Genomic DNA, 11840 nt, shown 5'->3' with positions numbered 1-11840 from the left:
GATTCATGCAAACACATCACCTGTATCAACTGTGCCTTGGATCCACTGTGGGGGTGGGGGGCAGTGTGAGGTGTGGGGAAAAGCAATGCAGGCCAGGGCCTGGGTCCTGTGCACTCTCTCCTCTTGCTGTAACTAAACACTGCACCACTTGAACCTGGTGTAGGCGTTGTCTGTTAGTGACTTCAGATCATGCACTGGTTTCTTCCCTGGATGCACTTATCTGCCTTTTAACCTTGGCCACACTCACATTATATTCTACCCTGAGGCACAGCCTGACCACCCAGTGAATGGTCAAATATAAGCATATGGCAGGATGGGCTATAATGGGTTTGTGTTGCTTTAGAGGTACTGGAACTCCATACAGCACTGTAGAATATTCAAAGCTCTGAGAAGTCTTGTGATGGTTACCTTGGCATAATACCATCTTTTCCAGTTTAAATTGGACTTTGTCACAATGTTTTATCCATGGTGAATAAGCAATACAATGAACTCTGACAAGATGCCCTACATATAGTAAATATTCAGTACAGACGTACTGAATTGAATTTTATGGTTGGGGTACCAGGTGAATTGAATTTTTTGAATTCATTGTTTTGGGAACCCACATCTTAATGAATAAAAAGATGAATATTTTAAAGAGCCAATAAAAAGAAAACCATTCTTTTTTCCTTTCACAATCCTGCCCTGGTCCATAATATGGGGATGTCCCCGATTCTCCTGGTCTCAGTGAGGAAGAATTAGGGAATAACTTCTTGTTTGGTTGGTTGTTTCCTTCGCATTCCCCTTTCTTTCTTCTCCATGAGAAAATAGTCAGGATCTGACATTCTTTTATTTCTGTTTCCAAATGATTGGAATATGTTGAATGTAACTATTCATTCTATGCCCTTGACTTGGCTCTGAGTCTTATTTAGGCTCCATGGGTTAGGGGGCAGGCTGCAGTTCCCCTTGGCTGGGTGAATGTATGCCACGCCCACTCCCTCAACATGCAAATCTCAAGATCTAGACTGCAAGGGAGAGGACAGATAGGAAGGGAATGCGCCTTAGCAGCAGGTGCAAACGGCATTCTGCAAATAACCATAACAGCAATTAAATGAATATTGGATGTTAATATCCTTTGGGATCTGTGTCTAGTTCTCAACTAGCTTGAAATCTGGAGGCAAGGAGGAGGAATGGTTGGGCTCACACAGAACCCCCAATGTCCCTCATCCTTAGTGTGGAATCTTAGAAGTTGTTAAAAGGAAGGTGTACTGCAATCGCCATGAAGATTACAGGGATTGTTGCCATTTACTTACCCCCTACCACACACCAGATGCTGCATCTATGTCCCAGGACAATAAAGAAAGCACCGTCACTTCCCCTTTGCATGGAGGAACTAGGAGCCCTGGGTGGTTACCTGACCAATATAGTCTCAGAGCCAGAACTTGAACTCAGGTCCCAGAACTCAGAAGTTTCAGACTCTGCCTACGAGCTCCTCTCATATCAGCTCTATTGGTAACTTCATTTGTTCAAATCAACGTATCATGAAATAGAAATAATAGGTACCAATGTCAGAAAAGCAGGAAAAACATTTGTAGACAATTTATTTGTATGATAGAAAAATCCAAGACAATTAAATGAAAAAATGGTGAGAATTGCTATTGAAATCCTTCTTTGTCCTTCATCGTGAAGGACCCAATGCAAGAAGTGACAGATGTTACAAAGGCTTCTCAGTTTGCCCTGGTCCTCGTAGGAGTAAAAACAAGGTCATTTCAATCCTTACAAGTTTATAGCCTCAGAGAATCATTCAAATCCCATGTCTTTAAGAGATGCATGCAGTCACATGTAGAGATATGCACAATTAAATATGTTAATTTACTCTCTCTTTCTTTACAGTGAAGGGAGAACATAACAGTTCATCCCTGATATCGACACTCAGGGTCTGGCTTTGTTGTTCCCGGTATAATGCTCAGGGAGTCGTGAAACCATAAGAGTTGAGAAGATTAAATAAATTGCTCGGATGATGTTGAATTTAACAAATTTCTGTAAGGGAAGAAAAGGAGCATTCCTAGGATGCTTGAGTTCATGTTTTGGAAACTGGCAGCCTGTGTCTTGGCTCATGATGATTCTAGCAGAATAAAAGGGGGGCAATGCTTCTTTTTATTGGTAAGTGTTGTGTTTTCATTTTGGTTTTTATTACCTCCTTATGTCTGGGCTCCAGAAAGCAAGCCCAGGACATCTGGGTTGGAAGAATATCTGATAATAGGAAAGAGGTAGGAGGGATTCTTGCTGAGAAGAGAACAGCAGTGAGAAGCAAAAGGATTTTGCAAACTGCTTTTGTAAAGTTTTTATTTAAATTCTAGTGAGTTAACATACAATGTGTACAATACAGTGATTCAGCCCTTCCATACATCCCCCAGTGCTCATCATGGCAAGTGCCTCCTTCATCCTCATCACCTATTTTCTCCGTCCCTCCCCCACCTGCCCTCTGGGAAGCATCAATTTGTTCTCTATGGTTAAGAGTGTGTCTCTTGGTTTGCCTCTCTCTTGTTTGTCCCCCTGTGATCTGGCAAACTCCTGTGGCGCTCCCAGGGCTTGCCCCATCCAAGTGCAACAGCTTTGCTTTTCGGTGGCGAGTCTTCTGTGTGGATTTTTATTCCAAACCAGATGCTGAAGAACTGGGACAGGGCTCTGGTTTCATAAATGTTCAAATATCCCCTGGATATAGTCACTCCGTTCTCGGTGCAACTGGGGATCGGGGGACTCGAGCTGCACAAACGCTTGTAGGAGGCTCAGGGCTGATGGCCGGATGCTCTGGGTTTAAGTCTGCCTTGAAGTGAACCTTTCCTTTGGTCTCTGGCTGAACACTTCCTATTATGGAAGGAGACCAGCGAGCTTTTCTGATTCATGGATTTTCCACTTCAGAGGAGAGCTGTAACCATCATCTTAACAAATCACTTAACTCCCTTTGCTCTTTATTTTGCCCCTGAAAGCATAAAATTCTAGCCTGGCATTTGGTCTGAAACCCAGGGGAGCAGTGATCTGGGTGTTTGCTCTATTCAATCAAAAATAACTCAAGGTTCCTTAGTAAACGGGGTTGAAGAGCAGCCTAACTTTCTGTAATGTTTCTCAGGTAGTCATTTGCTCATTCATGCCAGAAACCTTTATTGAAGACTGGCTGTGTGACAGGCGCTCTGCCCAGCTCTGGGAACACAGAGGTGACAGCATTCTGTGTTGGGCCCAAGGTCCAGTGGGAGAGAAAGGGTCAAATGAGATCATGAAGCTGCAATGCACCAAGCTCTAGGAGAAGGGAGTGGAAGGTGCTGGGGGCACAAGGCCAAGGGGCCCCTCATCTCCCAGGAGAGTTGAGCAGGTCCTCAAGCAGGGCCTTGAGCAAGAAGGTTCCAGGCATAGAACAGGACATCAACAGTTGTTGCTGTTTTAGAAGACTCTCCATGTATTAGGCCTTTGTGGATGTGGTCTCTAATCCTGTCGCTGGCCTGACACCTCCAACAAGCAATGGTGATAGGAAGCTCCTTTGTGAATTCTACCCCATGTCTCTGTCGCCTCACCCCTCGCTGGGCCTGTGCCCTCCTCTGTCCTACTCATTTCCATTCCATTCTACGCTGTTCTAATTTCCTGAAATTATCCGTTTATGCATCTATCTTTCCCCCTACACTACACTGTAACCCCTGAGTGTTTTGGACCCCCAATGTCTGGTATTGTGTTAACATACATAAAACATCTAATAAATTTTTGCAGAGCTACTCACTGAAATGATAATAGCATATGAATAATAGTATGAAATGCTATGCTAACCTATTATTATTAAAGTACTATACTAACCTATTTATATATGTCATATATTATTTAATTAATGTAGTAATAATATATTAGTATAATATATTCATACACTGCTGTTATGACTATTATTATTTAAAGATTCAACTTCTCAGAATACTTACAAATCTTCAGGTATTCACCATGTTTCTTGGCTCTCTGAGTTGAAGCTGATTCCCTTTTATTTCCTTTCTTTTGATGGCCTAGATTCAGCCAGGGGGATGGCAAGAAATGACACTGGTTTTCTAAGGCAATCATCGCCCACAAAGGGACTTTGGGGGAGGGTTCGTGGTACCATCCCACTAACAAAACGTGCTTTGTCTTCCTGGAGGTTCCTGGGAGTAATCCCTTCTCTGTTGAGGAAGACCCTGGGACCCCCCAGGTTCCCTGGGTTTGAAGAAGACCCAGTATCGGGCGGCCAGTTGCTCCCCTTCACCTCCAGGGTGTGCCCCTGCTGGTCCCACCCCATTTCCCTTTGCCAGCATGGGAAACAGCCAACATCTGCCATTTGAGTAACGTGTGCTTTTGCAGCTAAACATTCTCTATTTCTACAAATAAATGCTTTTACAATAAAACTGAAATGCCAGAAAAAGAGAGACAACCTACTTTAAGGTCACTGCTGCCTCCCAGCAAGGGTGTTTAAAAATAACCCCCAATCTGCCATGTGCTCACAACTCTCATTGCGCCAGCTCAATGGCAGGCCTAGTGCCAGCCAGGATGGCAGTGTGGAAGTTTCCAGGCTGTGTGTGTGTGTGTGTGTGTGTGTGTGTGTGTGTGTGTGTTTGTGACTGAAAAGGTAAGGGACACTATTCTCAGCAAGAAGGCTTATGGTCCCACCTTGTTGATCTCTGCCGGAGGGCAAATTGATGACCCTCCAATATATCTGTTTCTAGCTATAGGGAGACAGCTTCAGGCCCACTTGGGAGTGCTCTGTAAGAAGGAGAGCTCTAAGGGACTGAGTTTTGGCCAACATAGGTATGATGTCAAGATGTGGCCTTGAGTAGTGGGTAGACACTGGGTAGATTCTTCTGTGAGCACGGGGGGCTATGACTTCTGGGGTCTCCTTCACCAAGGCTGATAGAGGCGAACCTAGATTTTCAACTGACTCTCAGATGGATTTTTCCGATAATCTTCAGCTGTGCTCACAGATCCCTGGAGGTTCTAGGGCAGAGTTTTTGTCCTTCATTTACACTAATGGATTGTGTCTGCCACTTCAAATATGACCTTTCCCAAGGATTGTTGCATTTAACCAGAGAGCACATTCTTAAGGAGAGGAATAGAAGTCAGATGTGGGCTTTCTGTGAGCCAACAGGCAAGGGGGGCTGGATTTCTGAGGGCCTCAGGACCCAACACTCTGGGAGCATCACTTCATACAGATGCCTCACACGCTTGTGTCCAAACCGCACCCTGTGCAACACTTCTTCACTGCTCTTCTAGGCAGAGATGCTGGACAACAGGAGGGACAAATGGGATCCCTAATTCCTGACAGTTTCCTGAAAGACACCAGGGAATTAGGGCTGGAATCTCACCAAGCAGGGACAGCTAATACTTCCCTTCTATTTCTTTCTGAGGGGCCAGTCTAAGGGCTAATCGTAGGACCAGTGTCTTTCCAATCAAGATTTAAGCTAGAACCTTTCCCCTTGCCTTTTGTTGATGAGAGTATAAATAGAATGCATGGCCCATTGCACCAGGATCACACCAAGCTATTTATATCTATATGCAAAAGAAGAGGAAGAAGCTGGGGATGTCTAGAATCACGGAAGCAAATAAATGCCTGGAAGGTCAAGATCTGACTTTTTTTTTTTTTTTTTTTTAATCCAATTGTTGAGCATCTACTATGTGCCCAGTACCACGCTAAGTGATTTGTGTACATTATGTCCCTCACTCCTGCCCCCGAGAGGTGGGTAGCACTATCCGGATTGAGAAACCCGGAGATGAGAAAACTAAGTTGCGGTAAGTTTAGGACCTTGCCACAAATCTAGGCTTTCTGACTTCAAAGCCTGTTCTCTTAACCTTAACAAAGGCCAAGGTTATGGACAGAAATGCAAAGCATGTCACAGTTGTCCTCAGTGGACACCCCCACAGTCCTCTTATATGTAACATCCTTTCTCCCCCCAGGAGAGATCCCTATTCCTCACTCCCTTCAACACACACGTGTACACATGCACACACCCTCAATTATCTCAATGCCCAACTAAACTAAACAGCCGGCTGCCTAAGAGTTGCATGAATGAAGTCATCTTACGTTAACTCATCTGCCTGCCCCATAGGACCCCCAGCTACCTGAAGAAGAAGATTGAGGGAACCCTGCGGCCCTTGGAAAAGCTCAGCCCAGATGAGCACAATGTTGTAGCTGACTTGCAAATGCTGAGTAATAATAAATATTTCTATTTTTTTAAGCCACTGCATTTTGGGGTGATATGTTAGGCAGCAGTAGCTAACTGGGACAGCTAAAAACACAGCAAGTATATGATGAGCACAATGTTGTAGCTGACTTGCAAATGCTGAATAATAATAAATATTTCTATTTTTTTTAAGCCACCGCCTTTTGAGGTGATATGTTAGGCAGCAGTAGCTAACTGGGACAGCTAAAAACACAGCAAGTATACCTTACCCCTCAGACATTGTACAATGCTTGTTTCCTCTACTACCAGCCCTACTTAAAAAAAAAAAAAAAATTATCTCAGTCACATAAATCAGACCAGGCATAAACTGGACTTGTAACTTCTCTTGTCAGCGTGTATTGCTTAGATTTTGTGATAAGGGTTGTATTTCATATAGTTCACATCTATTTAACCTGCATTTTACTTATTAAAAATAAGAGACTAAAATAAGGAATCAATCTAATGTGGCTGGCAGTACAAATGCTCCATAACGATTGATTTCACTGTCATGGGAATATTTTAAAATGTCAAGGCCAAATTTTAAAAAAGTGATTTTTTTTCTTTTAATGTCTCAGTTGCTATCTAGGAAAGACTTCGCCTGCAGTGATTTGGAGAAGTCAATGTTCCGCATCTCGGCTGACTTTGGCAAGTCGGGGCTCCGGAGCTCTGAGTCTTGAAAATGTCATTCTCCCATGAGGAACCACACAGATTGGGCTGTAAAAATGTAATGTTTTTGTTCCTGATTTTAGCTATCAACCACAGTTCTTCTGATGGCTCTATGATGTTATGTGCTGAACTGCATTGGTCAAAATGTAATCATCTTTAAAAAAAAACAGGATTTTTTTTTTTTTTTAACGAAATATGCAGGCTTGTTTAAGGAGCAGTTTCAATCAGCGGTTCTAAGGTTTGAATATTTGTGTCCCCCCCTGCAAGCCCTGCCCCCACCCCCAACCCCCTCCTCCGACAAATTCCTATGTTGAAACCCTAATACCCAATGGGATAGTATTTGGAGATGGGGCATTTGAGAGTTAATTATATCATGAAGCTGGGGTCCTCATGAAGGTGATTCATGCCCTAATAAAAAAGGTTCCAGAGGGGCACCTGCGTGGCTTTGTTGGCTGAGTGTCTGACTCTTGATTTCTGCCCAGGTCATGATCTCAGTGTCCTGGGATCCATCTGGCTCCGTGCTCTGTGTGGAGTCTGATTGAGATTCCCTCTCTTCCTCTGCTCTTCCCCCGCCCCCTTGTGCTCATTTGTGGGCTCTCTCTCTCTAAAATAAATAAATAAATCTTTTAAAAACAATAGTATAAAAGAGGCTCCAGAGAGATCTCTTGCTCCTTCTACTGTAAGAGCAAGAAGATGCCAGCTATAAGCCAGGAAGAGGGTTCTCATCAGAACACGACCATGCGGGCACCTTGATCATGGACCTCCCAGCTCTAGTACTGTGAGAAATAAATTTCTGTGGTTTATAAGCCACCCAGTCGATAGTGTTTTGTTATAGCAACCAGAACAGACTAAGACAGGTGGTTTAGTCAGGATCCAGGCTGTTCAATAGTTTCTAAGGGAAAAGTCATGATTGCAAGAAAAACATGTTCTTGGTCCGAAGTGAGCATTCCCCACCCACTCAAACATATTTCTTTAGAATTATTTCATTAATGAAACACTGCTGGGGGTGTTTGGGTAGTTCAGTTAGTTAAATGCCCGAGTATTGATTTTGGCTGGGGTCATGGTCTCAGGGTCATTGTGATCGGGCCCGGCTCTGCACTCAGAAGGGATTCTGCTTAGGATTCTTTCTCCCTCTCCCTCTGCCCCTCTCCCCTGCCACCACCCGCATGCTCTCTCTCTTTCTTGCTCTCTCTCAAAAAGTAAAATAAAATAAAAATAAAACACTGCAGGTAGAGACAAAGTTCCCAACGCATTCATCCCAACTGTTCTCTACCTCCCTCCCCAGAGGAAATCACTAACAGAATTCCTGTCACAGCGTAATGATGTTACTAAGGATTTTTGTCAAAATCTCTGCTAAAATCCTAATGTACTATGGCTAGACTTATAATAGCATCAAAAATTTTTTTTAAATTAAATTAGTATAACATTCTAAGTGAACCAAAGTTTTTTCCTACTTATGCATCATACTGCTTTATGAATTATATGTACTGTATATAATAGATGCTATATTCTCAATTATATTATAGTACATTATATCAAATATTTACCCTATGCTGGACACTATGCAAAAGACTTTTTGCATATTCACTTAATTCTCACAATGACCTCTTTGGGATAAATATTCTTACCTCTGGCCTGCAAATGATAAAATGTAGCTTCAAGAAGTTGCTCATGGATATAGAACCAAATGATTTATAAGCACGTGGGTCCATCTGACTTTTCAAGCCCATATTCAATATCGATCAGCTCTTTAAAATTTTTCTAGGTTTTTTTTTTCTCCCCACAATTTATTTATTTGTTTTAGAGAGAGACAGAGAGAGTGTGTGCAAGCAGGGAGGAGAGAGGGAGAGAGAAAATTTCAAGCAGATTCCCCACTGAGCGGGGAGCCCCAAGCAGAGCTTGGTCTCATCTCCCTGAGATCGTGACCTGAGCGGAAACCAAGAGTCCCACACTCAACCAACTGAGCCACCCAGGTGCCCCCACATTTTTCTAGGTTTTTAAATAAAGATCAGCATTAGTCTAATTGCTGCCTAGTTTTGAAACATGTTCTTTCCGGGTTTTTTTTTTTTTTAATTGGAATAATCATCCCTGATTTCTAAAATTCCTGGCTACTAGCACTCTTCCCCTTCCCCATGCTTCCAGAGGGAATGGCTCTGAGAGTCCATCCAGAAACTGGAACTGAAGCCAGGGGAAAGCTACTTTGATTCCAAGATTCCCCTTAAATGTCTCTGCCCCTCCAGGGACACCCTCAGCCTCCCCATGTGCTCTGGCTCTGGGTCCAGCTCCATCAGCCACCGGGGAGCAGCTCAGTCTTTGCTGCAGACTCCCTAATCCTGGTGCCGTTACCCCCTCCCCCACCCGCCCCAGCCTAGTGACAGCACACTGCTCTGTTATAGAGGCTCATGTAGTTCTGGAACAATTCTGAGAGGCCTGGGCTGCAATGGGAATCCTGCTTGATGGCATGTGCTGGGAGACCCGAGGCTGGACGTGTGGCAGGAACAGGTGCCCACGCACCCCCAGCACCGGGGAAGACCCCATCCTGTGTCTGCTGTCCTGGCCAGCTACGAAGAGTGCCCCCATCTCACATTCAGTGTGCCCCAGTGTGGGCACTAAGCTATACGTGGTTCTAACCACAAGGATGGGACATGGCCAGTCAGCCCTCCATGCCCATCTGTGCTCAAAGAGGTCTGAGCAGCTCCAGGTCACAGCGTATCTTTGTGGGCGGGGCACCGGAGCTTCTAACACACGCGTCAGAATCTCTCAGGGAGGGGGGTTTTATGCGTGTGTTCATGAAGGGTGCCTGGGCAGAAGCGCACATCTAGGCCTGTGAGGGGTGCAGGGGTGAATGGGGAGCCCCGCCCCTCAAGGAGCTCAAGCCGCACACAGTGAAGTAACAATTTCAAAAGCATGAACATAACCCAAAATCCAATTAAAAAGTGCCACGCGGGAGGTGTAGCAGACAAGCTAGTTCTCATCCAGGAGTGGTGAAGTCAGAAAATAGGTACAGGTGTCTAGGAGCTCTGGGTAGACTGCCTGGAGGCGGCGGCCCTGCAAGCAGCACCCCCCTTGTGTGGTCCGGACTTACACTGCCTGCAGGGATCTAGACCAGGGCCCCTAACTGTCTGGGGGCTATCCGTGTTCCTTCCTGCTTACTCCACACCGCCAGCCCCTCCTTGCAGCAGAACAGGGGGCTGGCTCCGGGGAGGGCCTTGGGGAGTCATAGGGGAAGTTTGTGGGCTCCTGAGGGAAGACTGAATAGGGAGGTCTTTATCTCACATACCCTTGAACAACCTCATGAAACTCCCGCAAAGGCTTGTCTAGCCCCTGGAGGCCTTTCTGGCCAGCCAGGGCAAGTGGCGGTGGTGGTGGGGACCGGGGAGGCCTTGGGTTCTCTCCCAGCAGATTTTCCCCTGCCCCCAAATGTGTCTTATGTACTGACATGCCCGGTTGTTCTGCTGGCTTGACAGACAACTCGGCTTCCCCTTAACCAGACACCCCCTCTTCAGAAGGCAGTTTCCCTGGACAGATTTTTTTTTTTTTTTTGAGGGTTCACACCTGACCACAAAGCGCCTCTTCCACACAAATTCCACGTATTCTCCCCCAAAAGAAATTTTGGTGACTATGATGTTCTCTACCTTATTCTGTGGGTCCGCTGAGGCTCGGGGAGATTAAATACTTTCCCCAACATTTTACAGATCTACATCAAACTTGAATTTGAGCTCAGGCCTGGCGTGTGTATCCTTGGCCTCACTAGTCCATGGCCCACGGAATCATGAGGAAACAGAGGTCCCACACAGGCCCAGCGACACTGGTCTCTGTCATCACCCACGGTAATGGCAGATTTGCTCTATGTCCTCCTGTGAGAGGGATACTGAGGTGATGTGCCAACCCCGTATCAATAAAGCATTTGTTGATCTTTACTGAAGTCTGAAAACCCTCCAAACATGCCTGAGGGTTCCCTGGGGGCAAATCAGGGTGCCTGTAGATGGATGGAAGTGACATAACCACTGCCGAGGCTGGGGGTACCCGCCTTCTTCTGCCCACATTCCCCAGGGCACAGTCAGGCTGGAGCGTTCTAGCAGTGAGAGACCTTCAGGTATAAAGCAAGGACCTGGAAAGGCTCCTGTCCTCTAACCCAAGCTCTGACTCAGCTGTGGAGACCAACAGCCCGGGCCACCAGCTGCCGAGGGGGGCAGTGCTGTTGGCGGAGTGCTTCCTGGTTTTTATTATACATCTTTCTTCCAAGGCCTGGAAGTTCTCCTGCGGTGGCTCTGCTCTGTCTCTCAAGGACCCTGTTGTCCTGCCGGATGTCCAGGTTTCACATACCTACGAGGCAGTCCCAGACCCCGAGAGGCCCTCCAGCCCTGCCATAGTAGCATCTTCTGATTAGCAATGGTCATAATATTGGTATTGGCCCAACTACCACACTACCACGACTTAGGTTAATGACAATCTTGCTCATTTCCCAGGCTACAGGCCAACGCCAAGTTCTGTATCCTGCTGCTGGCCTTTTGTCTTTGCCACCCTGTTTCTTACCTACAAAGCTTTGTTGTTGTTGGGTTTTTAATTTTATTTTTTTTTAAGATTTATTTATTTATTGAGAGAGAGAGAGAGAGACAGCATGAACAGGCGGGAAGGGCAAAGGGAAGGGAACCCAAGCAGATCTCCCGCTGCAGGCGGAGCCCACGTGGGCCTCAGTCTCAGCATCCGGAGATCGTCACCTGAGCCAGAATCGAGAGTCTGGGGCTTAACGGAATGAGCCACCGAATGAGTCACCAGACGAGCTTTGGCTTTAAACCTCTAACTCTTGCTCTTCCGTATCTTCAGGACTTTCTGCAGGAATTCCATCGCTGTAATAAACATAGGAGGAAGTAAGATCGAATGAAAGATGGAAGAAAAGGATTGCCTTCCCTTACCATTGTTTGTGGGCAGTCTGAGCCCCCGACAGGGGCTCCTGGGCCCAGGAATGAATCG

General features: G+C 45.7%; 1 protein-coding gene across 2 annotated transcripts in view; it reads right to left on the bottom strand.

Moving 5' to 3' along the window:
- Positions 1–11440: 11440 nt before the first annotated feature.
- LOC123389049 overlaps positions 11441–11840 on the bottom strand; it is a 49829-nt gene continuing 49429 nt past the window's right edge. Inside the window, exon 6 of one of the 2 annotated variants that reach the window (XM_045069711.1) lies at positions 11441–11716. Coding sequence is in view for 1 of the 2 variants with exons in the window: in XM_045069710.1 (XP_044925645.1) it covers positions 11659–11716 (58 nt within the window). In the remaining variant the exon portion in view is untranslated. The remainder of the gene's footprint in view (positions 11717–11840) is intronic. The other variant, XM_045069710.1, reaches the window with a different exon arrangement.

This window comes from Mustela putorius, unplaced genomic scaffold (genome assembly GCF_011764305.1).
Source record: "Mustela putorius furo isolate JIRA1106 unplaced genomic scaffold, ASM1176430v1.1 tig00003942_pilon_pilon_pilon, whole genome shotgun sequence".
In the NCBI taxonomy this organism is placed as follows: Eukaryota; Metazoa; Chordata; class Mammalia; order Carnivora; family Mustelidae; genus Mustela; species Mustela putorius.
Note: the sequence above shows the minus strand (reverse complement) of the source record. Positions and strands in the feature narration are given on the sequence as shown.